We start from the raw sequence: 25,425 nt of genomic DNA, 5'->3' as shown, positions 1-25,425 counted from the left end.
CATTGCATACTAGTTCCATTCTGGAACTGCAGCTAGTTGATCGCCATCTTCTCACAGAAAGGTTCAGGATTGTGACTGGCACAACTCTTGACCTCACAAAGGAGTGCACTTGGAGTACATATACAAAGTGTAAGACTTATTTTAGTTTAAATCTGCTGATGGGGTCGAGCTGTGGGGCTTTACACTCACCTATTCGGCTGTTCTCTGGCATGTCCTGCAAAAACATTTCTTCAGTGTTGATCAGGGGGCCCCGATTCTTGGCTTTGTTTTGGATCACTACATGCTTTTTATAGAAAAATATATCAACAAGGCCACGTGTGGATGTCGGTGTCAGTGGAGTAATGCAAAAAATCGTTGTTACTTCAGCCTGATGGTGAACACCTATTCTTCATATGAGTTTCAATATATGTGAGATGGTCTAGCATGTTTGAAAACTGTCAAGGAAACATTAAACCCATAATTATATTTGGGCATCATCTCCCTATTTCTGGCCAGATGTGGAAACTCTTGATGTTCAGAAAAAGAGGAGCAATGTCAAAATGAAAAGGGCTGCATCCCTGGGAAGCACAGAACCATTACACTTCGTGGGCACTTTCTTCAGAGAAGAAATGGTCATACATAGTGGCTTGTTCAGCTATTCTGCAAGGTATTACCAAGAGGAAGGCTGTTTTATTGTATCAAAGGTATCAGAAATATACAGTTCAATTAACCATGGCACTTGTACCTCTGCCTGTTCCCTAACTAGATCCTTCCATACCTTAATCATGTTCATCCCCTGGCTTGGCAGAAGGCCTGGTTATCTAAAGGATAGACAAAGAGCAGAACCCTAACAAGATAGAAACATGCAAATTCAAAAGTATTTCCTAAACCTGAAATGGAGAGAAAAGAAGTGAAGAGGAAAATGACATACTGAATTTGGGCAATCTGGTGTTCTCTGGAGCACTTCTTGCACTGGGTCATTGGGACATTCTATATCAGTTCACCGCTATGGTAAGGGCTTAATTTAACTAGTGGTGGCAGACATATGCGTAAGAGGAAGGCGAACTGAGGAACTTTGAGAATGAAAGTCCTTAAACTTAGTTACTGGCATTGGCATTATTGTTCCTCTTAATTGATATATTGTGTTTTTGGGCAATGTCAGCCATATATCTGCTTATTCCCTAACCCCATATCATTAATACCCACAGTTAACATCTTCTTGCAATTTTTTCCAGTGTGTGTTTATGGTGCCAGTGAACAATGTTACTATTTGTGGTTATTTGTGTTACTATACACTGCATCAGCTCATGTAGGGTTTCTTAAGTACAACCGGTTTCACCAACATGAATTTTTGTTTCACAGCAAACGAATAAACACAACATGCACTCTTACATTCTATTCTGTAGTACCAACTCTGAGTATTTGTAATCCTCCAGTCAATAGTTTAGAAAAACATGTTTATTACTTGAGAAATCCTGCATGAGCTGATGCTGTGTAGTCAAATTGTTTTGTTCTACGTCTTATTATCGCCTTCTTTTTTGGTGCTGTTTTGGTCATCTTGACGTCAACCAGTTTTATTTTATTTATGCCCTCCATCGCCCACACCCCTAAACCCCTACCCCAAGTACGCCTATATGTAATTGGTCTAAATTGGACCAAGACTGCACAAATAAAGTACACACTTTAAAACTCAGTCTTTTAAGGCACATTACGGGGGAAAATGTTATAAAACATATTTAATGATGGACTTGGTGTATAGTTTGTGTTACTTTTCTTTAAAAAAAAAACATTCATTCATTCTTACAGATGCGCAGAGTGTGGTGGACATTTATGTAAATTACGACTGTGACTTAAATGCTGCAAACATATTTGAGAGGTTGGTCAATGACCTATCAAAGATTGCTCAGGGACGGGGCAGCCAAGAGCTTGGCATGACAAATATACAGGTAAGCAGGCTTTGAAAAGTTGTCATTTTTTATATAAAATGTGTGGTTTCATGCTTTGATCCATAAAACACTGATGTGATATTCGATCAGCATGCAGAAAATATGTAAAGGTAATTTGTGCAGTCCTTAACATTTAGTGATTGTGGTATTCTCCTGGTGTTCATGAAGTGGCAATGAGACATTTGTTGGAGTGTTTACTCATGGACAACTCTTTTTAACCGTACACGAAAAAGAAGGAAATCGGCAATATCATAAATGCGCATGGTCTTGCACAAACATGTGTTAGGGTGAGCGTATTTCTTCTGAGCATGGTCTACCAAAGCATAAGCAAGTTGTTTCTACTGTAAAGAGTGCATGACGCGCACCAAGTGCTGGAATATAATCTGTGTTTAGAAATTTGTTGCACTGAAAGTATGGAAGTCAATTAGCTAAAAAACACTGAGGTTTGGTCATGAGTATGTAATGAGTGATGTTCCAAAGGCAGTGGCTGCTGGTGAACTTTCAGAGGTTGGCCGTAGCATAGACCGTTGCCCTGAATAGGAGCAAGAGGACAAATCAAACGCAAATCTATCGGTATGTTGATTTGAATTTTGATTTTTTTATTATTAATGCGCTATAGACAAAACAAACTGCATTTCAGCGCATATGGTTTTCTTGGTGAAGAAGAGTTCAAGTCCATTAAGCTCAACAGGGCCCTGACAGGTGGTAGACACCTTGCTATAATGCTACAAATATCCAATGGCAATGAAGTCCATAGTCTGGGGATCATAGTCCAAAAAGTGCCTATCGCCCCTCAAGAAGAATCTAGAGGAAGGGATCACCAACAGGACATTTTCAGAGGAAAGTAAAAAGCCTGTGGCTGATAGCAGGTCAGTCTGTCTCTCGGAGAGCTATTAAGGGGCAGGATTATGTACACATTTAAAAACCAGACACAGGATCTTAAGTTCAATGGATGGACAGCTAGTGCAAAGATCTCCTCAGAGACGTGATCTAGACAGTTTTTGGGACTTTAAATAAAAGTTGAACTGCAGCATTCTGTGCTCTCTGAAGCCAGCTCAATTGATGCTCTGGAATCTCTGCAAATCGGCTATTAGCATACTCCAGTCTGGAATTGATCAGAGGTCCCATCACCGGCATATGATCTATCTGATAAAAGAAAGCACAAAGCAGAGTAGGCAGCAGGGATGGTGCTAGATTTGGAAAAGATCTGGGGCTAGGCCAATGTCAGGACTGTCGGGACTCTGGGCTAGCTAGTCTTTTGGTTGTAGCCCCTGAGTTTCCATCTGGGGCTACTTTCAAAAGATCGGGGGCTAGAGCCCACTCAGCCCCGCCCCCAGCAATGCTTCTGGTAGGCAGAGAGTGTAAAACACTGATTGCACCTTGGCTCCAACTTGACATTCGCTGCCAAGATGGGTGTCATGATGCCTACCTCCAAGGAGCCAGGTTCGACCCAGCAACCCCAGAGGCAGGCATCATTCCCCCCCGGGAAGTGCCAGCGGGCCCAAGCTGGGGCCCTTTGGACACAGTCCTGGCGCCTTAGGCGCCAGGCTCATGTTGGACCCCTGTCCTGGCGCCTTAGGCGCCAGGCTCATAAAGCTAAACATGTGTTCAAGTGTTTTAATGTGCACTTACCTGATGCAGACCATGCTGCTACATCCAGGCCCTCTTGAGGCCTGAATGGAACTACTTTACCTGTGGGACTACTTTCCACCTGGGTGTGTTCGGGGAAGGATACATACCTGATCGGTGGAAGGATACATACCTGGAACGTCTTCCAAAGCTATTTAAACCACGCCCGATCAGCAACTCACGCTTCGCGTTGTTCTGCTCCTCGCAGCTGGACTTCAGCCACGCCTGTCAGCATCCTGGGTCGCCTGCAAAGGGAGATAAGAGAGAATTGGGGAGAAAGAAGACCTTACCTGCTAAAGCTGCATCACGGAGACATCACACCGACGATCCTGAAAGGGAAGACATCATTTTAAAAGCATTTCGCTTCGATCGCTGCAGCGCTGCATTTCACTCACCTTTCCTGGGCTCCTCCATCTTCAGCAGCGATCATCCGGATCCGCACCCACTTCCCAGAGCCTAGAGAGAAAAGACAAGAAAACAAGGTGAGAGAAGGAAGGGAAATAGGAAAAGCTCAGTTTCCTTCTAAGACTTACCTGTTGGGTCATTCCCATTTCATTTCGGGTCCTGCCGCTTCCTGGCATTCCGGACCCCGGCCCCTATGGGGAAAAAAGACAAAGACATTGAATGAGCGAATGCAAGGACATTACCTGAACGCTCATCCAGAACTTACCTGTTATTTGCTGGAACTGCACGTTTCAGTTCGGGTCGGCGCCATATCTCCGGCATTCCGAACCCCGGCCCCTAAGGGGAAAAAGACATAAGCATTAGCGCTTGCTGCAATAAGACAAATGAACATTATTATTAAGCTTGAACTTTTGAACTTGCAACAGAACTCTTACAGCGCCTCACCTGAATAGTCAAGCTTATTTTGAACTCCCATCAAACCTCAATCCAGTGAAGTCACTGGGTTTCAACGCGCCCCTGCATCAGAAGCAGGATGGAGAACTCATCCTTCCAGACCCTAAGGTGAGACTTCACGGGGAATCGTGGAAGGGTATCGTGGAGGGTTGGAAGGGAGTGGGAGGCTTGAGCATAATTCCGTCAGTAGGTAATACTCCCTTTTCACGCACAGGGGAATATTCCTGCGAGCCAGAAAAGCCAGAGTAGAGGCGCCCTTCCTGTCCATCATCAGAGTCCTGCGCTTCACCATTGAAGAAGCATCAGCACTCAAAGCCAGACCTGCGCCTCCGTGGGAATCAGGTGAGCGTGACAATGGGACTGTCAAATGCAGCCCAACTTCTTAATTTTTGCCATGAAAGCTAGTTGTGAGCCAAGAATACAAGGGGGTAGTGGACGTTTGGCTTGATGCACCAAAAGGAGTTTAGGACCGAATAGAACCACCTCTGTTTTGGCAGGGTTCAATTTAAGCCGGTTAAGTGACATTCTCTGTGCAATGTCTTCAAGACAACGTGTTACTTTATGCACTGATTAACCTGATTTGTTCACTTTTACATATATCTGGGTATTAACTGCATAGTAATGAGAACTCAGCCCAAATTTAGGGGCTGTAGATGGAGATTAAATAAAAGGGGTGATAAAGAGAAACCCTGAGGGACTCTACAATTCAGTTGTAACGTATCAGAATGGTGACCTATTAGCTTGACTCGCTGTGGCCGATTAGCCAATTAAAAGGACCTAAACCAATGCAGAGCAAGCTCAGACGCCTCCCACTCAACGGAAGAATATCATGATCCACTGTGTCAAGTGCCGCAGAGAGGTCCAGCATTACGAGTAAGGTTAGCTCGCCTTCATCTGCTGCTTTGAGAATGTCGTCCCATATCGTCACCAGACCGGTCTCAGTGCCATGACGTGGACGAATGCCTGACTGAAGGGTGTCCAGCATTAAGTGTTTTTCTACATGGTCCTGGAGCTGAGCAACTTTTTCCAAGATTTTGGCTGGCCAAGGAAGGGCCAGCCACTGAGCGATAGTTTTGAAGCTCATTTGTGTTCAGCATTGTTTTTAATAGTAAGGGCGAACCCATGGTTAGTTTCAACTCATGGGGACGATGGCTTGTGCTAAAAAATGATTAACTACTTCTGTAATGAATGGTGCAAGCGACATAGCAAATGTTTGTGCTCCCAAACAGGTTTTCTGTATAACATATCATTGAAAGTAATGACTGAGTGATGTTCCAAAGGCAGTGGCTGCTAGTGAACTTTCAGAGGTTGGCTGTAACATAGACGGTTGCACTTAATAGGAAACTGGAACAAGCAGACAAATCCAATGCATACCTCACAGGATATCAGAGAGGTCCCCTGTTACAGTTTATTTAATGATGGGTTGAAACAATAGATGTTACAGCATAGAGGCAGTTGGGTGGGAATAAAGCCAGAGGATTGGTAAGCAGATCTGAAGGAGAACATATGAGATCACAAGTACTCCACATTAAAGATCTGACATACTGCACTTGAACATGTCTATGAAATAAAATATTTGTGCTTGTTCTAAGATTTTGCCTCTAATAGAAATACTGTATTCCCAATTGACAAATATGAATGCTTGATATAATTTGCCATTACCACACTGCACAAAGCACCACTCCTAAATCAAGTGCATGTAGAACTTAAAACATTTTCGAATCTTTATTTAGGATTTTGTAACACACTACATGCATACAGAGTCACTCCTGAGGGCCATACATATTGTAGAAGAAGTTATAATTGAACCAATTTTAAATACTGTTTTGGTGATCTAATGCACAACACTGTTCTTGCGATAGTTAATAAAACGCATTTTAGGATTACTAGACAAACTAAAATTGAGTTAGATAGGATGAGACAATGTTGTCGGAACATGTCATGTTACTTCTGAAATTGTATGTTGTCTTATTAGTAGTTAAATGCTATAACAATTATAATAACACTAATGCAACAATAATAATACTAATCAGATGAACATCATAAAAAAAGCCTTTTCTGTGCCTCCCACCCCTTTTGAAGCCCATGTCATGCACTGTTAAAATACATACTGATTACATTCAAATCCATTTATTTCCAAGGGACTGAATACAAAAATAGGCTTTCATTTTCTTGTGGAAAACCCAAAAAATCAGAGGTTTTGTATAAATTAGCGGTAATAGATTTCCAAAGATAAATGGAATGAAATGAGAAATCATTATTTGCTCTAGTGGATAGTTTGAACTAGGGGCCACCCCCACACGCCCAGGGGCTCTGGCCTCCCAAAAGGAAGCTGTGTTAAAATCAGCGTCCACAGGCCCTGCCTTCGGGCGTCGACTGGTGCCACGGACACAGCGGTTCAGCAGGAATATGTCCCACTGCCTATGGATGCTTTTATTTCTTTGTCTAAGATGAAAAAGGGAAGTGAGGGTTTTCCCTGAGGAATTCTACGTTAAGGGGAGTATGTGCTGCCACTGGCAGAGGACCTGCAGTCACCTCCCCGGGAATGTATTTCTTGCAAGCTACCCTGGTAAAGCTGCAAGCCGCATTCCAGCGCTTGATTGCAAAGGTGGCCAGTTCTTTGGGATGGTGTGCTCCATCCAGATCCAGGGTGCAATATGACCTCTGACGTTCTGGAAGAGGTGCCCAAAAAGGAGACGCTCCTGCCCTTCAATGTGGCGGTGAAAGCACCTGTGCTGAAGGCGTGGGGAAGCCTGCCTCTGTTCTGGCTTTGGCTTTCATTTACATGTTTTATCATGCGTCTCCAGTCGGGGGAGAGGGGTGCTCTCTTTGATCAGCATGAAATGGTCAGAGACCACGTCCGATACTTCGACCTTGTAGGTCATTTGACAGGGTTATTGCCTCCTGTTTCTCCCTCGACCCCCTGAACCCACTGCCCCCTTCCTATCTCCTTGTCTCCAGAGGAGGTGCGCCAGCTTCTGGCGAAGAACACAATTGAACTGGTTCCACACTCAGAACTAGGGAAGTAGAGGGGGAAAAATGCCACCTATTTACTCTGCGGCTGCTGAACTTGTTCTAATGCAAGGATAAGTTCAAGGTGGTTACTCTAGCCCAGATCCTTCAAGCTTTCGATCTGCAGGACTGTTTGATTTCCCTGGATCTTCATGGCGCCTACTTCCATGTACAGATTGATCTAAAGCACAGGAAGTACCCGAGGTTCATGGTGGGCCTACAGCATTGCCAATTGAAGTTCCTGTCGTTTGGTCTTTCATTGGCACCCAGGATTTTTCACCACTCTGCTGGCTGGAGAAGGCATTCATTTCTTTCCCTACTTGGATGACAGGCTCGTCCGAGCTCGCTTCCCAGAGCTAGTGTTATACCATCTACTCCCCACATGAGCATCTACAGAGCTAGTGTTAGACCATCTACTCGCACATGAGCTCCTGCAGCACACCAGCACGATAACGCACAGAGCACACCCATTCCATTTATGCCTGCAGGTGACGTATATTTTTGACTTGGTGCCGGGAGAGGGGCCTGGGTCCTTTATCCTGTCCTCTGTCTCATGTGTTGGCTTTTCGCAGATTGGCACTCTGAAGGGTTGCCTCTCTGCTATTTCACCGTTCAACTGGTCCTCAGAACTGGGGTAGTTTTTCATAGACCCCACTATTATGCAGCTCTTGCGGGGGTTGTGTAACCAGTATCCTGCCTGCCAGTTTGTGTTTCCGGCATGGGATTCTAATTTAGTTTCTTATGTACGCTCCGTTTGTGCCCCTTCATTCATGTCCTATTAGATTGCTCACCCTTAAGGTGATTTTCCTGGTTGCCATCACTTCCGTGAGATGGGTGAGTGATCTCCAAGCGTTGTCTGTTTTACCTCCCTATTTGTTTTTTTCCAAAGAGAAGTTGACTTTAAGGCCCTCCTTTCTGCCAAAGGTTGTCTCAGAAATCCATTTCTCAAGGAGATCAATCTTCCTTTGTTTTTTCCTCAGCCTCACCCTTCCAAGGAAGAGGAATTGTCAGCAATTGATCTACAAGTAACCAGGTCACCAAACAGTGGAGATCAGTTCGCCCAGTCTAAGTTATGGTGGCGAGTGAACGGTGTACAGACCTTGGTGTTAGGGAGGAGGGGGGGTCTTGAGCTCCTTCCTGAACTGTAGAAGCAAACTATAGAAGCACAGTGGGTGAGTCGAATGTTGAGGCGCAGGAGGCTCCGGAGTCTTGAGGGGGGGAACAGAGGAGGCATGTGTTATGTTTTTTTCCTTCCTGCACCGCTGGAGTTCAAGTCTGCACATGTCCTTCTAGTGGATCATAGGGCTCTGTAGATGCCGAGCTTCTCAATGAGGTAGCATAGGAAGTTCAGGGTGACAGCCTTGTAGATGATGCAACGGTATTTGAAGATGAAATGGGCTTGCAGTGGGAGCTAGTGCAGTTTGATGAGAGCTATGGTGATGTGGTCGGATTTTCAGAAACTTTTTATGTGTCGTGCTGCAGCATGCAGGACACCTTCAGGGGAGCCAGGGTAGTCACCTGAAGGCCTTCCAAAAGGGCATTGTCACCCTCCAAGTGTGGAGGAGCATGGCCTAGACAGCAGATCTAAAATTATTTTCTGGGATGAAGGGCTTTATTTTCCACAGGAGGGAAAGCTGGTACGAAGTCATTTGCGTCTTCCTGGCTATGTGCTGTTTGAAGTAGAGGTGTCTGTCGATTGGGCATTAAATCAAAACTTAAAAACACACATTGTGTGTTGTGCACAGGGATTATGTACACGTTACAGTTGCACTTTATTAAAAATGGAATAAGAGTTAAGTGTTATAAAAGATTTCTATGTAAAACTTTGCAATTTCACTTTTAGCAAGTACCAGTTAATTTTTATAATTGTCGTGAATGTATACTAGAAGGTGTTGATAATTGCAGATTCCTGGTTTTTTGGGCTTGAACATTATGTAAGACGGGTGCTTATAGTACTACCATTAGAGAATGTCAATGTTAAGTGGCATGGAAATCACAGTGGCAAATGGGAGGACATTTTAAAAAGGTTGTTCATTATCATGCAAGTGGTGAAATCCCTAATGTAATATTGTTACATGCAGGAGGCAATAACTCAGGTACAGGACAGGAACAGAATTATGTTAAAAAATAAATAATTCATTATTTAATTTAGTGCATTTGTTCCCAGGAAAAAAATGTGTTTTCATGCTTAGATGCATGTAAACGTTGGATATGAGGAAATGAAAATAATCGTACATTTGATTGTGCTAGAATGACTGTAAATATATGTATATCACAATTTTAGTTTCAATATGGACTACCTTGCATATTCACCAGAACACAAAAAGTTGTAGGGAGTACATTTAAGCAGTGACGACAATAGTTTATTTTTATGTAATATTATTGAAAGCATACTTACTGTATTAGTGATATTAATATATTAAAACTTTGTGTGCTAAATTGTACTACGCAGTTGTTTTGCATACACCTTTTTGTATCGTTTGCACAATTGCCTACTTTTTCTGTGTGCTCCATGCAGTATGTTTGTAAATTCCTGCACACTGTTCTGATTGTGTATTAAGTATTATTGCACACATACAGCGTGTATTACATTCATGTTTATATATCACTAGCAAGTGTACCTGTGCTTTGCACAGTAATTCCCACTTCAGTCGTACTTTGAAGTTCATTCAGTGAACAAATATAGATGATGATGTTGCATGGTTGTTTGCGTTACACGAATAAAAACGCAATTGATTCCAACTACTTTGAGTTGGAGCGTTGAGCTTGTGCAGCAACATGATTGGCCTCCCGATCTACAGCCAAGGCAGCAACAACCTCAACATAAGTGCCGTACGTATAGGGCTGAAGCTCGTAAGCTTTGTGCTGTTGAGATGGCATACATTCATCAAATTCTGTGGGAAATGAATTTCCTGTATTTATGAGATATTTGCCACGACGTGACTGACAGTCATTGCGGACACTATTTAAGAGACATGCACTGTTTCCTGCCACCCACATTACTATAAAAGTACAGTTTTGTGTCACCCGCATGACTTCAAAAGTGAGTGCCGCTAACGACAGCTAGAATGCTGATAGTGTGGAAAGTTTCGGAACAATGCACTGCTGACGTTTACGTAGGACTACGCCAGAACTACGGCACAAAGAACCATTTGGCAGGGGTAAGCATTGCAGACCGCTCAAACTAAAAAATTAGAAAAATGTATATTATATACTTTTTACATTGTCTATGCCATGGAGTGTACTGTGAGAAACCAGAGGGTGTCTCACCCTCTAGTCCCTCGGGATCTCACTCTCAGGTGGCCAGGCCAAGGCCATTGCCTTTCAATGCAGACCTTGGGGGTGGATCAATGCAGAAGGATCACGGGTGAGGGGTCTCTGGGGAGTGGTGGTGAGATAGCCAATGGTGAGACGTGGTATTCCCCCTTATTGTGTTTGTCCAACCCATCCCATGTTTTAGGATGCTCAGAGGTCCCAACTACCCCCCCCCCCCCCAATCCCCTTTTTTACACAAACCCTGGCCCAAAGAAGAGGGTGACTGAGAGTAGCCAGACTAACTCTCACATCGTACTGGACATGTCCCGTTAAACGGGTTAGACAAAATCAGGCACTTTACACTAAGTGCATAGACCTGATGCCAGTTAGCTCTCTTGGCATGAATAAAAGGCAAAACCTAAAGACACACACGCAAGGTGGAACACGAGTACGAGCAGAACTTCTAGGGCAAGGGCAAACCTACTGGAGCAGAGCGACGGACCAAGGGACCAGAGCTGCGGGTGGAAAGCCACATGAGTTCTCTACTGGAGGTCGTTGCCTCTGACAGGCCGCAAATGACACGTGGAGAAAGCCAGATCCCACAAGTGACGACTGCATTGTGTTTCAAGGATGCCAATGAACCTTCCGACTGAACGGCAGAGTTGGGAGGCGAGGCCAAGCCTGTGGTACTAACCTTGATTATTGAATTGACATTGCAAAACTCAGAAAGACGACACAGCCGATGAGTTGGCAAGCGACCTGAGAGACTGGTATGTGTTAACGTTAGGAATAGAAACATTATATTGCAAGGGAAGGCTGCACGTGTGTGGATGAGATGCGAAGAAAGGCAGACCTGTGAGTTAACTTTGATATAAAGGACAGCTGTGAAATTAGCGATACTAAGTAACACAGTGGTCTGGTGAAAGGAAATAGCCCACTCGAAAATCTCTGTGAAAGGTACTTTGTTTATAGCGAGAAAGCAAATGAACATTAAAGTGAAATACAGAAGATTAATTCCCCGAGAAGGGAGGAGTGAAAGTGAAACGGTGAACTTTGAGTCAAAGTTGCCCTGCAGTAGCAGTGGTCTGAAAATAAGCCACGCACATTCGAAAGGCTTCGACGTTCGAAGGTGGTCCGAGCCTGACAGAGAGAGAGCCAAAGTTTGTGTTGAACATTAGCGTGAATGGTCCGAGCCTGATGGAGGGAGACCCGAAGTGAAATAATCTTGGGGAAGGGAGTCCCCTTGCAACTTTGTGTAGAACTTTATCGTAAGAGGTCTGAGCCCGGCAGAGGGGACCTCCGAGAACTGTGTGGTGAAAGGTCCGAGTCTGGCAGAGAGGGATCTTTGTGAACGTTTTGGTTGAAACATTTTTTTGGCGGTCGGAGAAAGACTTTAAAATGAAGGGCCATGCGGGCCTCGATCCACGGTTAGAACTGTGTTTGAAACCGAGCCAGAGTGTGTCATCCTGCCTACAAGGATCGCCTTACTCAGAGAGGCCTAACATGGGGTGTTGGGAAAGATTTCTTAATTGTGAGTAATTTTCCTTCCATGTGGCAACCCCTAAACATTTTGCTGCTGTTTTCACCATGATCTAGACTTTGCCAGAGAAGTGCAGCCTTCTGCCGCACTCCTCTGGGCTTTCGCTCCATTCTTACGGGGAAACTGACATGCCCTTAAAACAGTCAGTACCGGGAAACTTTGTTTTCGGTAGTTTCTTTATCATGTTGCAGCTTTCGCGCAACATGGCACAAGAGGGCACAATAAGCTAAGTTACTGCTCTCTTGGGTCTCTAGTCTTCTACAGGCCCTAGATACTCTCTTTGGATTGTAAATGAACGGTGCAAGTGAATCACGGACGGGATTGGTGGCCGCGATCGTTTCTTGTGTTTTTGAGCTCCTTTTGGTGTTTTAAGCGCGTTTCTCATGCTTAGCCCAAAATGGTGGCCTGGCTCCCAAAATGGCCAGACCACGAGGCTCTTTGTCCTGTCCACTGACCGGCTTGCCCCCTTCACCTCCCCCAGGTCGAGCCAACCCGGGGCCTTCCTTATTTGGGCATGTACTTTCCCGCGAAACACAGATGCTTTCGCGGGCTTCTACAGGCCTGGTGTGTGCCTCCAGGATGGGGGCTGGGGTGTCTGGTCCCAATACACATCCTGGGCGCCAGAGAGTCTAGGGTGGTGTGAATGTCTGGTTAGTCCATGATAGGTCCACAGATGGTGGGAGTCTTCTATGAGTGGATCTCCCATTGGGTCCTCTCCGTTTTGGCGCGAAGGGAACTGTGGATAAGAGAGGGCTGGAAACGCCACTACCAGGTCGATCTCCTGAGTTCTCACAAACAAAGGAATACAGGAGCCAAGTATCCTGCAACCACGGGGCTGAACCGAGGAATCGCTGGTGACACGCTGAAGGACTGCTCCTCTGCACTGCTGTCACTTTGTGAAACCCTTTCTACCTCTGATCGAACGAGAAGGCCTGTACTGGTACTTTGACCCTTGGAATAGTGGGAACAACTATTCTCGGCATTTTCACCATCTCCTGCACGTAAGCCTTCAGAAGTGTCTCTGGGCCATCCAGCAGACTGACCAGCCTACCCAGGAGTCTTGCTCTGTAACCGCCGTCAGGTTGTGTTGTATTACGAGTCCTTGTCACTCACACGATTCGTGGACTTCGCATTCCCAGGTCCGAAGTGAGTAGTGTACATTTGGCTGAAATACACACGTCCGCTCCGTTGCCCTGCTGTGGTAACAAACTGTGCGGGTTCACTGCATTTGGGACGCCCTCACCTCAACTTCTGCTGCGGCGGAATCTACACGACGACGAGACGTCCCCTGCTCCTATCTGAACCTGCCAGCACTGAAACTGACGCGGAGAAGCCTGCGTCTGCTTGCATCGGGGACCGGTGAGTAGCATCGCTAGGAATTGGTCGCCCTCCTGCAGGAGCTCATAGCTTTTCCCAGCTGTGTCTAACAGCACGCCTTTCCGTACTCGCGCTCTGCTTCTGCCCACAGTGGAGGCTGCGCTTGAGTCGCGGAGCTCTGTTCATCTCCATTTGTTCACCGAACTAAACTGCCTGATTCCCTCGAAGAGACTCCCCTTTTTGCCCGTTGGCACCAGCGTGTGCAGGTACTTTTGAGCACAAGGCTCCACTCTTCGTAGGGCTTGGACTTCCTTTTAGTTAGGTGCCTCTGAAGGCGGACTGGGTCTAATTATTATTTGCACTGCCTGTTTTCCTCCCCATCTAGGTGGTCTACACATTTCGTGCATCTAACTTGTTAGACTCGTTTGTATTTGTATATATATTGTATTGGTTTGGTATGTGTTGGTTTACTGGAGTTTTATTGTGATTTCTCGCTACGGTCAATGTTACAAAGGCCTTGTAATAAATGTGTATATATTTTTAATATAACACCTGCGTGGAATAATTTGTGAGTGTCCTTGCTTTGTGTGCTCATTGCGGGCTTTCAGTCACCCTCACCCCTCTTGAGACCTAGTCTTGACTGCCGCGATCGCTACCTTGATTGGTCTGGCTTGTCCAGAGGTTACCCTGTTCCAAGAAACTAGGCTGGCCTTCTGAACCTCTGCGCCTCCAGGACAGAGTTCAGAAATCCGTCTTAACATGGGGAGGAGAACTGGTTCAGCCACATCATTTGAACACTTTTTTTTTACAAGAGGTAGGGCAGGTATTAGGTTTTGTTAGCATCGGCCATTTTGATTTGACAGACTCAACTGGGACTGCATTATTTATAATTTGATGGTCGAGACTTCTTCCATCTTAGCTATAGGGCAGAGTAGGAGTTTCTCCAACACCAACAATTTCAATAAAGGTTTTACAAATTGTACCCATTGTGTCATTGATACCATGCCCCCCCTACATATTGTGTTAGACGTGGGATATGAGTTAATTGAGACAAAATAGGGGACCCTAAAATTCTAGAAATGTGTAGCAGTAGAGAAGCCAATATCCCTCTAGGGAAAAGAGGGATGATTCCCACTGACTTAGTCCTAATACCCCCTCCGGGTTGTTGTATAAGATTGGCCCCAAAGTCTGGCCTGGCCAGGAAGTTTGGTCTTGATGTCCTGGCAGGAGCCATAGATTCAGACATTCAGGGAGACATAAAGGTTTTCCTACAGAATCATGGCGAAACTCCATTTGAAATGCACTGTGGGAACAAAATTGCACAGGGGATTCGGCAGAAGGCTCTGTTTACCCGTTTTAAGAAGAAACGTAACCAGAGGAAACCGAGAGAGGTAGCTTAGGCTTTAGAGAGGCTGATGAAACACCTATCACTGAGGCAAAGAGGGAAGAAGAACCTACCATCCCTCCCGATCTAGCCTTCGCTCAGCGAAATGATACAGCACTTGCAGAGCCCTTCTTACAAGTGATTCCTGAGGGAGAGGTACAGGAAAGGGGGAGCCCCTTTTTCTTCCTGAAATAGGGATTATTGTATAGAAAGGAAACCTCCAGAGAAGGCATAGGTAAAACTCAGTAATACCCAAAACCCATTGCAAGATAGTGCACATTCTCATTTGACAGGGGGACATTTAGGACAATGTAAAGCGCAAGCTCACATTAGTGGGAGATTCTATTGGCCAGGTATCCATGCTGACATAAAGAACTTCATTCAGACATGAGATATGCCAGAAAACTAGCACACATATTCCCTTAGCTGCCCCTCTAAGCTCCTTACCAATAATAGCAGCCCCTTTCGCCCGAATTGGGATGGATATCATTGGACAATTGGAAACCTCTAGACTGGGTAATAAATATGCGTTAGTAATCGTTGATTACGCTACCTGATACCCATATGCTTACTGCATGCGGAACAACACAACCCAGCAAATTTTAAAACACCTAATACTGTTCTTTTTCTAGGGTTGGTGTCCCCAATGAAATTCTAACGGATCAGGGATGCAATATCATGAGTGGTTGAAATCAAGGAATTACTACAGATTACCACCTTAAGAACCTCAGTTTAGCACCCCCAAACAGACAGATTGGTAGAGCGATTTAACAAGACCCTTAAAATTATTTGGAGAAAATTGGTAGATGAGGATGGGAAGGACTGGGATCGCATGATCCCATGGGCCCTATTTGCATTAAGAAAGACCCCTCGGGCATCCACTGGATTCCTTTTGAACTACTTTACGGTAGAGAACCAAGCAATGTCTTAGACATGCTCCGTGAGACCTGTGAACAGAGCGAAGAGGCACCTATTCCCCTCTCACAAACAGCTACCCAATTACGAGAACACATGAAACTCGCCCGGGGTCCAGAGGCTAGTCCATACTCGTATGGAGAAAGCTCAAGCCCAACAGAAGTCTACCTATGACAAGATGGTAAATTTAAGATGTTTTTCAGTAGAAGAGAAGGTATTAGTACTCTTATCTACCTCTGAAAATAAACTTGTCTAAAAGTGGCATGTGCCATATGAGGTGCTAGAGCAAACCGGAACCTTTACCTATAAGATAGTTCAACCAGATAGAAAGCAAATGACTCACCTTTATCTCGTAAACCTCCTAAAGGAGTGGAAAGAAAATCCTTCTGCTACCTCCTCCTTGATATTGTCTTGTTTGGTGCTGGAGGAGATAGATAACTTTGAACGTATTCCCCAAGAACTATTGCTGCGAAAAGCCAGGCAGAGTACATGGTACTTATCATTATATCAGAGCACCAAAAGGAAAAGTGGTCCATTTGAAACCATATAGACTCCCAGAAGCACGAAAACAAATAGTGGTTAAGGAAGTGAAATAAATGCTGAAGTCAAACATTATCGAGCCCTCTTGAAGTCCATGGTCCTCCCCTATTGTGTTGGTAACTATACCCGATAATTCTTGCTGGTTTTGCATAGACGTCCGGCAGGTTAACGCCATCTCTGCCATCAATGCCTGTCCTATGCCATGCATCTATGAGTTAATAGATAAACTTGGAAATTCCACATTCCCATCAACCCTAGATTTAACCAAGGGATATTGGCAGGTCCCAGTATATGGACCTGATAAGGAAAAGACAGCATTCTCGACACCACTGGGACTATTCCAGTTCTTATATTTCTATTTATTTATTTATTTATTTATTTAGAAATTGTGTTTCATGGGAAGCATCTTTACAATAAATAAAGACAAAAGTACAATTATGCATCCTTAAAACTTCACATCACATATGTAAATTACATTAAACTTTCTAAATCAATCCATATAACATATACACTTACTAGAACAATCATTACACACACAGACAAAGCTCAAACTAAAAAGAACAAGCAGATAACTTGTATCACAATTGTGCATTTCAACTTAATCATTTAACCATTTGACTGTTATGATCTAATGAATGTATAAACATAACTCCTTTTGGCCTACTCACTACACAGAAAAAAGAAGAAAAACATATGTTATAGGCAACAAAGCTTATCAGGGTAAGCGCTAACACTATAACCCATACCTCAAACAAGTGAGTAAAATTACTTCTTAATTTGACCAAAGATGGAGTGTTTTGATGTTCTATCATTTTCGCTACAAATGCTTACTGCTAGATTTTAAGTGCGATATCCTGACTAACAATGTTTAATATCTATAGTGAGCAAGTGCGAACAGTAAGTGCTTGTTGAGATTCAGAAGTTAATAGCACAATACTATATCCTAACTTCATCTAATTTTATTTGAATAAAACATTAAAAAAAGTATTAGAGCAATAAGCAAAGTATTGCTATCTCCCCACGTACAAAAACACTAAAATAGTTCTAAGGAAAAAGTTGTCGTATTTGCCAAGTATTTGCTCAAATGCAGCAAACGCTGTGTTTCAAAGAAGTGGCAATCGAGCGTAAGATGTTTTAACGTTTCTATTTCATTTGGGTTGTGACAGACGCAACATCCTTAATCGAAAAGATTGGTGTGATGATCATTCCAATACTTGGTACGTTCTTTGGTGTTAAACAAGGTAAACCTAAATCTCATGAACATTTGTCTCACTTGTTCGCTAGGACAAATCTTTAAATAATGAAGCCTTGGAATTTGTTTGTGTCTAAATTTGGCATATTCAGTTAGTTGTACATAGTGTGCTAATTGATCCACCGTAGACAGCCAATCCAATTGAAGAATTATTTTCTTAACCTGACCCGGCCGGTAAACAAGATCGTACTCAACCATCCCCAATTCCGCTATAAATTGAACATTTGGTCTTTTGAATCTAGCCATGGAAATCAGAGAATCGTTGTTTATCATTTCAGCAAGATCTTCATACAAAGAATTTGCCGGTGGTTATAAGATTTTGCTAAAGTTGTTAAGTCTGCGCCATTGCAACCTAATAGCTAGTGAAGATAGACCTAGTTCATGTATGATACAAGCATTTGGGACACTTTTTGGAAGTAGTAATACCTTTTTCCAAATAAGTCCCTGTAACGTATTTAAATGATTGTCAAGGTTTAATATGAAGATATCCAGTCCATAAAGAAGAATAGACTCTACTTTAAGTAGATAAAAATCTATTACCGGTGTCATTGAAAATTTACAAAATTTGCTGAGAATGATTCTCATTTGAGCTATTAGAGGAGCCGCTTTAATCGTGAGAGAATTATTCCATGCTATTAGAGAATTTGTGATAGTTAAATTATATCCTAAATATGTAAGACTCAATTTACAGTGAATTGCTTTTCCTCCTAGGCTCCAGTTATAAGAAGTACCTTTCTTTCCTTTTTTTTTACAGTAGAATATGAGAATATTGGATTTTTCTGCATTAGTAGAGAGATTATGTTGTACGCAAAACTCAGCAAAGATGTCAATTTTTGCCTGTAGGCCAAATGGCGTTCTGTCAAATAAGATCACGCCATCTGCGAAAGCCATCCAGCTAAGTCGAAGCCTACCCAGTTTAACCGGGAAAGATTTTTGATTAAGCCATAGATCGTCAACGTCCGCCAGATAGAGATTAAATAACACAGACGCCAGGTTGCAACCCTGTTTGACGCCTATTTCTGTAGACATTTTTTCAGTTAAGGAACCAGATTGATCAATTCTGATTTGATAGTTCGTGTTGTGATGTAATAAGGCGATAATAGCTATAAGATGTGATGGAATGCCAAGTTTGCACATTTTGGCCCACACGATACTTCTAATTACGCTATCAAAAGCAGACGATAGGTCCAGAAAAGCCATATATATTGGACCATTTATTGCCTGAGTTGAAGAAGCCAGCAAATCTGCTAGGATAGTCACATTTAATTGAGAAGTGTTTCCTGAATCCGGTTTGAAAGTGTAAAGAATATTATGCGTGTTAATGTAGGAATTCTAATCTTGCAAGATTAATGAGGCAAAGATTTTAGCAGCAACATCATTGATAGCAATGGGTCGATAGTTGGATTGAAGATCCATTGACCCTTTTATATATAGCAGAATGATGAGTGACATGAGCCAAGAACTGGGAATAATCTTGGTTTGAAATATGTCATACCGCCTTTTAAGTACAGGAGCCCAGAAGTGTGGATTGTCCTTCAGGACGCAAGGCGGGAGCCCATCCGGACCAGCCGCCCTGGAACTTTTCAGTCTGGTTATGGCATCATATATATCATTTAATTCCCAAGGACAAGCAGGAAGCATGAATTTAGAGAAATCCTGAGCATTGAAACCACAAAATGTATGTGGACGGGAGTACTTGTGTCTGTAATATTGAACCCAGGTAGCACCCGATATTGAAGATTGAAGATCAATTTTTTGCTTGCCCGTTGGATTTCTAATCATATTGCAAATTTGCCTTGTTTTTTTTTGCAAATGAAATTAATAATTCTTTGGTTATTTTTCAAATGTGCCTCAAATTTGATTTTTTTTCTCATTTGTATATGATATGATCTTTTTGTTGCAATATATTCTATGCCAATATCAACTGAATTTGAGGTGTCTCAATGCACGATTTTTATGTTTTTTCAATGCACTGATCAAATGATTATATTGGCTATGCCGATTAAGTGGGTTCGTCCTGGGGTTTGCCTTTGCTAAATCCAAGAGATGCTGACGAATCATATTTAAATTCCATCTATCGATTCGTATGGCATTCTCACCTCCAATGAAGTGTGTGTGAGATACCCAAAGATCGCGGTTAGCTAGGATGTTAAGTTTCCTAAAAGTTGATGGATGCCATTGAACCGAGAGCATCTGCCTGTCAATAATAGGTAAAATTAGGGTCGGATCAACCTTATGGGTGCCAAAGGGAATTGATATTGAACAATTCAACAGGAGATGATCGGTATTCTCAGCTCAAACTAATTTAAGAGTGCCTACAGTCCTTGCTACTCCATTTGATAGAACCAGATAATAAATGTAGGATTTGTGCCAGCCTCTCTGCCACGTAAAGGGACTGGCTTGAGTGTCATCAAAAAGTATTTGAAGATCTCAATCTTCAAAGAATTGAACCCAAGATTGACCATAGTCTGCAAATAAGAGTTTGATGAATGCAAGCTATGAGCCACGTGAAGCGAGGCATTGAAATAGCCTCCAATAATAATAATCCAGTTCAATAGTTCAAACTAGACTTTGAACTATTCCAGTTCAAAGTCCTCACTTTTGGCCTGCATTGGGCCCCAGCCACGTCCAACAACTTATGGACAGGATATTACAGCCCTACTCGGACTTCTGTGGGTCCTATATTGATGACAGTCATTTATAGTAGAACTTGGGAAGACCATCTTTTTCATCTTTCTACTATTACGAGGGCCCTCATAGTGGCCGTCTTGACTGCTAATCCATCCAAATGCAAATTGACTCAATCAGCCATGAAATACCTATGCTGCTTTGTAGGGAATGGCAGTGTCCAGCCCCAGTAAGAAAGTGAAAGCCGTCCTAGATGCCCCCACACCTAAGACCAAGTGAGATCTCGGGGCATTCCTAGGATTCATTGGTTATTACCGTAGTTTTGCCCCAGATTTCTCAGATAGAAAGGCCAGGTTAACAGACAAACTAAGGAATGCTGAACCTAAGAAGATTCATTGGAATGATGAGGATGATGCATGTTATAACAACCTAAAACATGCCTTGTGTCAGAACCCAATCCTAAAAGTATTAGACTTTTCAAAAGAATTTGTGTTACAAATGGATGCCTCTCTCACAGGGTTAGGAGCTGTTCTATCGCAAAAACACGATGGATTAGAGCATCCCATCCTCTTCTCTAGTCGTAAACTCTTCCCACTTGAGAAGAACTACTATGTGTTGGAATTAGAGGCCCTTGTCATCAAATGGGCAATCATCCATCTAAGGTACTATCTTCTACGGAGAAAGTTCCCACTGTCACTGACCACTCACCTTTAGTGTAAGTGACTTAAATCCAGCATTCCAACTAAATCAATGCCTAGTCTGGGATGCCCAATGGAAACCCTTATTTATATATTTTTATGTCAAAAGTTCTGGATGATGAACCCTTATATAGCGCCCCTCTCTTTGGATCTCCCCGACCTCACTGAGCCAAGAAGTATGTTTGTTTTGCAAATTAAAGGGTTTATTTGAAGAATAGAACAATATATATATCACACTTTTATGAATAGAATAATATCTAAATAGCACACCTATGAAAATGAACGGTGCTCAGCAATGGTAATATTACAATATCAACAATCTCTTTAATTACTTAGGAGTGGGAATAGGAAGGATAAGGTAGCAGAGAATACTTTGTATGGGTTGAAGGAAATGCAAGATAGGAAAAATGCAACACAGAAATAAAACTTGATAAGACAATATAATCACTTTTTCCCCCTGTTACTGCTCAGTCCCCCCACTATGCAATATGAAGAGATGGAAATGAGGGCACAAAGGTTTCAGGAATACCATCAATAATGCAGTTCAATCCCATTCCCCCCCAGCAACCTTAGAGAGAACAGGTATGATTTTAAAACGGGTCAATCACTTTTAAATGTGGTTTGCAATGAATGGGAAAAATGCTAAAAATGACTTTAATTCACTAAATGGGATTCAGCACTAGTGAGTTACTTTGGATTGGTTCAGGTCAACACTAGCAATGATTTATGAATGATTATCAGATTGAAAACGAATTTCAGCAGTTTAAAACAAGAAACCGCTATTTTGACATGTGGTGAAATGGAGCTAAATTGCAATTTGCGTCAAAACGCGATTACGGAAACACTATAAGGAAATGGAAAGCATAGGTTCTTGTGAAGGTAGATTTTTTAGAAACAGAATCAAGATTTCAGAATGACAGATTGCACTTTAAAGATTCATAATCAATATGGACTTATACTAAGGGGCTATGAAGAAGCAAGACACTCAACGGGCAGCCACCAGAACAGCGGCGCCTCCACTCTGACTTATGTCCGTCAAAACACTTGTCCCTCTTCAGAAAAATATCATCGCAAAGATGATTATTGCTACAATTATCACAGACAATATAATGAGAAGAATTCAGGATGGACACAAGATTCTATAATGCAGTTCTGAATAGGTTGGAATGGATGGAATAGGTTACTTTAATACTAAGAGATGAATATGGACAGTTCTAGACTAAATACTCACTCCTAGGCTTCGGGATGGAATGGCCCTGTCAAAGATCTGGTCAAGGGTTTGGCTGGGATTCGCTTGCCACCAGACAGGTTCTGGTCTGCGTGGCCTCTTGGACTGGATCTGACGGGTTCTGGGTTACAGCTCTGCTCTGCGGGTCTGGATCTTGGTTCTAGCACGGGGTTCTTGGCTAGAACAGCAAAACAGCTCAGACAGGCTGTTGAATTTTGAGATGCACCTTGGAAGTTTAGGGGTTAGGATCAGGTTGCAAAATGTTCTGAAGGCCAGCTGAAAAAGGTTCAGCTTGTGGGTTAGGCCTCTCTGCTTCAAGGTTCTAGAGTTTGGTTCTAGAGCTTGGTTCTGGAGTCTGGTTTCTGGATCTGTCTGGATCTTCCTGCAGGGTGCTTCACCAAGAAATCAGTTGAGAAGTGGAAAGTGTGTCGTGTCTGTCCTCAGTAGTCCCTATTTATGTATTTCCAAAGTGGGTGGGCAAGCTGATTCTACTATGCCCAACCCTCTAAGGATCTGATAGGTTAGAGGATTTACTGTCCCCTGATTTGAGAATGGAGCAGTGTGCCATCCTGTGTCATCTTTATGGCTTAGGGGAAAACCCTCCCCTTTGCCTCTGTACAGAATATCTTATTTTTCATAAAACACATAATTACAAAATACACAATTTGTTAATACTACATGAATTACATGACAGATTAATTAAGGTACATTTCTGTTCAACTCTCATCTTCCTAAGAGCTTTGGTTCAGAAATGATAACTTTTTCGCACTTTTGGTGGGTTTCTCAATATTAGTTCTGCACCAATTTTTAGACATGCATCCACCCCCCATCTGGGCACATTTCTATAATTTTTCAGGTTCCTGGCATAAACACAGTAGCTACAATATGAATAATTCTGGGGGTGCGTCTCAGAACGTTGCACAGAGTCCAGCTTAGTCTTAAACTGTGAGGACATTTTTCATTTTAACACCCACAAAGTTTCACATTTTTGTCAGTACGGTACAATATTTTAGTAGAAGTATTTTCCTTAAACATCTATTTAGCCCAGTGTTAAATCCACATGCCACAAGGACTCCTTTGTCTGCACTCAGAGCAACAGGCCAGGGTGCCCCTCCTAGTTCCCTTTCACAACAGCAGGGGGGCGTTTCCTTTGTCCAGGGATAAGGTGTGGAATTTCTTTGAAGCACAGTGTGGGAAACTTTAACTCTTAACCCAATGTCTAAAAATTGTCTTTTCTTATAATATAACTCATATTTTTACCACATACAACAAACAATTTCTTACTTCAAGCCTTTTCAGAATATGGTTTTAAATTGTATCCACCTCTTTGGCTTCTGATAGCAAGTCTTTCTTTGGCATAGTTTGAGTTCCATGTTCAACTTTACCCAAAATGGTTTTAAAACACCGGCTTCTGGTAGAGGTGAGTAACGGTATTACACCCATTTTTGACAGATTTCTTCCAGCAAGCAATCCTCAAAAGTATACTTTGTCAGATATAGATACACTTCTGTGGACCTTATATTTATGTAGATTCTAGATGGAGAATGATGTTGACCACCAAACAAGGAGGTTGGATCTTTTTGGGTGGTTTGTAAGCCATGATTTCTACAAATTTGACACCAAATAAAAACAGATTTTTGAAACCAGCTCTGTTTCTTTTGCAATGATTTTGCTCTGTGAGCAGCCAAATGATGGGTTTTGGCAGTGTTCTCCTGTGTTACCACTGACATAGGCAGAAGTAGATGGTGGCCTATTTTTCAGGTTTTCACTGCGCACTTTTTGGTGATTTCTAGCGAGCAGCATGCTTTCCGGCAGCCATTATGATGTTTCTGCTGCCAGCAATGCACAGTGATGTTGCAGGGCTTGGATTAGTGGGTTAAGACATCCCACATTAGTACGGATAAGTCAACTGAAGGACTGTAGCCCTCGAGTCATGCAATCGGTCTTAGACCTGCAGCACTACTGTTGCACTGTGGAACACCGAAAAGGTAAGGAACCGGGGAACGTCTATTTCTTTTCCCGGTTCCCTTGTGAAACAGATGTGGCTACATCGCATAGGGGAAGGGTATGTGAGAAACCAGAGGGTGTCTCACTCGCTAGTCCCTGGGAATCTCTCTCTCAGGTGGCCAGGGCACGGCCATCGCCTTTGGATCCAGACCATCGGGGTGGACCAGTGCGGGAGGATCACCTGGGTGAGGGGTCTTCAGGGAGTGGGGGTGAGATAGCCGATGGTGAGAGCGGTATTCCCCCTTATTTTGTTCATCCAACCCATCCTATGTTTTAGGAACCTCCAAGGTCCCAACCCCCCACCCCTTTTTACACAAACACTGGGCCGAAGAAGAGGGTGACTGAGAGTAACCGGACTAACTCTCTCACATCGTACTGGACATGTCCTGTTAAACGGGTCAGACAAAGTCAGACACTTTACACTAAGTGCATACACCTGATACCAGTTAGCTCTCCTCGCATGAATAAAAGGCAACACCTAAAGACACACTCTGAGCAAGGCGAAACACGAGTACGAGCAGAGCTTCTGCGGCAAGGACAAACCTACTGGAGCAGAGCGACGGATCAAGGGACGAGAGCTGTGGGTGGAAAGCCCCAAGAGTTCCCTACTGGAGGTTGTTGCCTCCGAGAGGCTGCGAAAGACACGTGGAGAAAGCCAGATCCCACAAGGATGCCAGTGAACCTCTCGACTGAACGGCAGAGTTGGGAAGGCGAGGCCAATTCTGTGGTTCTAAACCTGATTACTGAATTGAAATTGCAAAAACCAGAAAAAGACACACACAAGCCGGTGAGTTGACAAGTGACCAGAGAGACTGTGTTAAAGTTTGAAATAAACATTATATTGCAAGCGAAGGCTGCACATGTGTGGATGAGCCGCGAAGAAAGGCAGACCTGTGAGTTAACTTTGATGTAAAGGACAGCTGTGAAATCAGCGATACTAAGTAACGGAGTGGTCTGGTGAAAGGAAGTAGCCCACTCGAAAGTCTCTGTGAAAGGTACTTTGTTTAAAGCGAGAAAGCAAATGAACATTAAAGTGAAATACAGAAGATTCATTCCTCTGAGAAGAGGAGAGTGAAAGTGAACTTTGAGTCAAAGTGCTCCTGCAGTGGTCTGAAGATAAGCCACGGTATTTGAAAGTTTGTGTTGAACATTAGCGTGAATGGTCCGAGCCCGACAGAGAGAGACCCGAAGTGAAATAAGCTTGGGGAAGGGAGCCCCCTTGCAACTTTTTGTTGAA

General features: G+C 43.2%; 1 protein-coding gene across 1 annotated transcript in view; it reads left to right on the top strand.

Annotated features, from left to right (window-relative positions):
* Positions 1 to 25,425, top strand: part of ARFGEF1 (ARF guanine nucleotide exchange factor 1) — a 1,973,034-nt gene that overhangs the window by 844,765 nt on the left and 1,102,844 nt on the right. The window contains exon 12 of the mRNA XM_069621149.1: positions 1,786 to 1,925. Coding sequence (XP_069477250.1) covers positions 1,786 to 1,925 — 140 coding nt within the window. The remainder of the gene's footprint in view (positions 1 to 1,785; positions 1,926 to 25,425) is intronic.

This window comes from Ambystoma mexicanum, chromosome 5q (assembly GCF_040938575.1).
Source record: "Ambystoma mexicanum isolate Mex_15411 chromosome 5q, UKY_AmexF1_1, whole genome shotgun sequence".
In the NCBI taxonomy this organism is placed as follows: domain Eukaryota; kingdom Metazoa; phylum Chordata; class Amphibia; order Caudata; family Ambystomatidae; genus Ambystoma; species Ambystoma mexicanum.
Note: the sequence above shows the minus strand (reverse complement) of the source record. Positions and strands in the feature narration are given on the sequence as shown.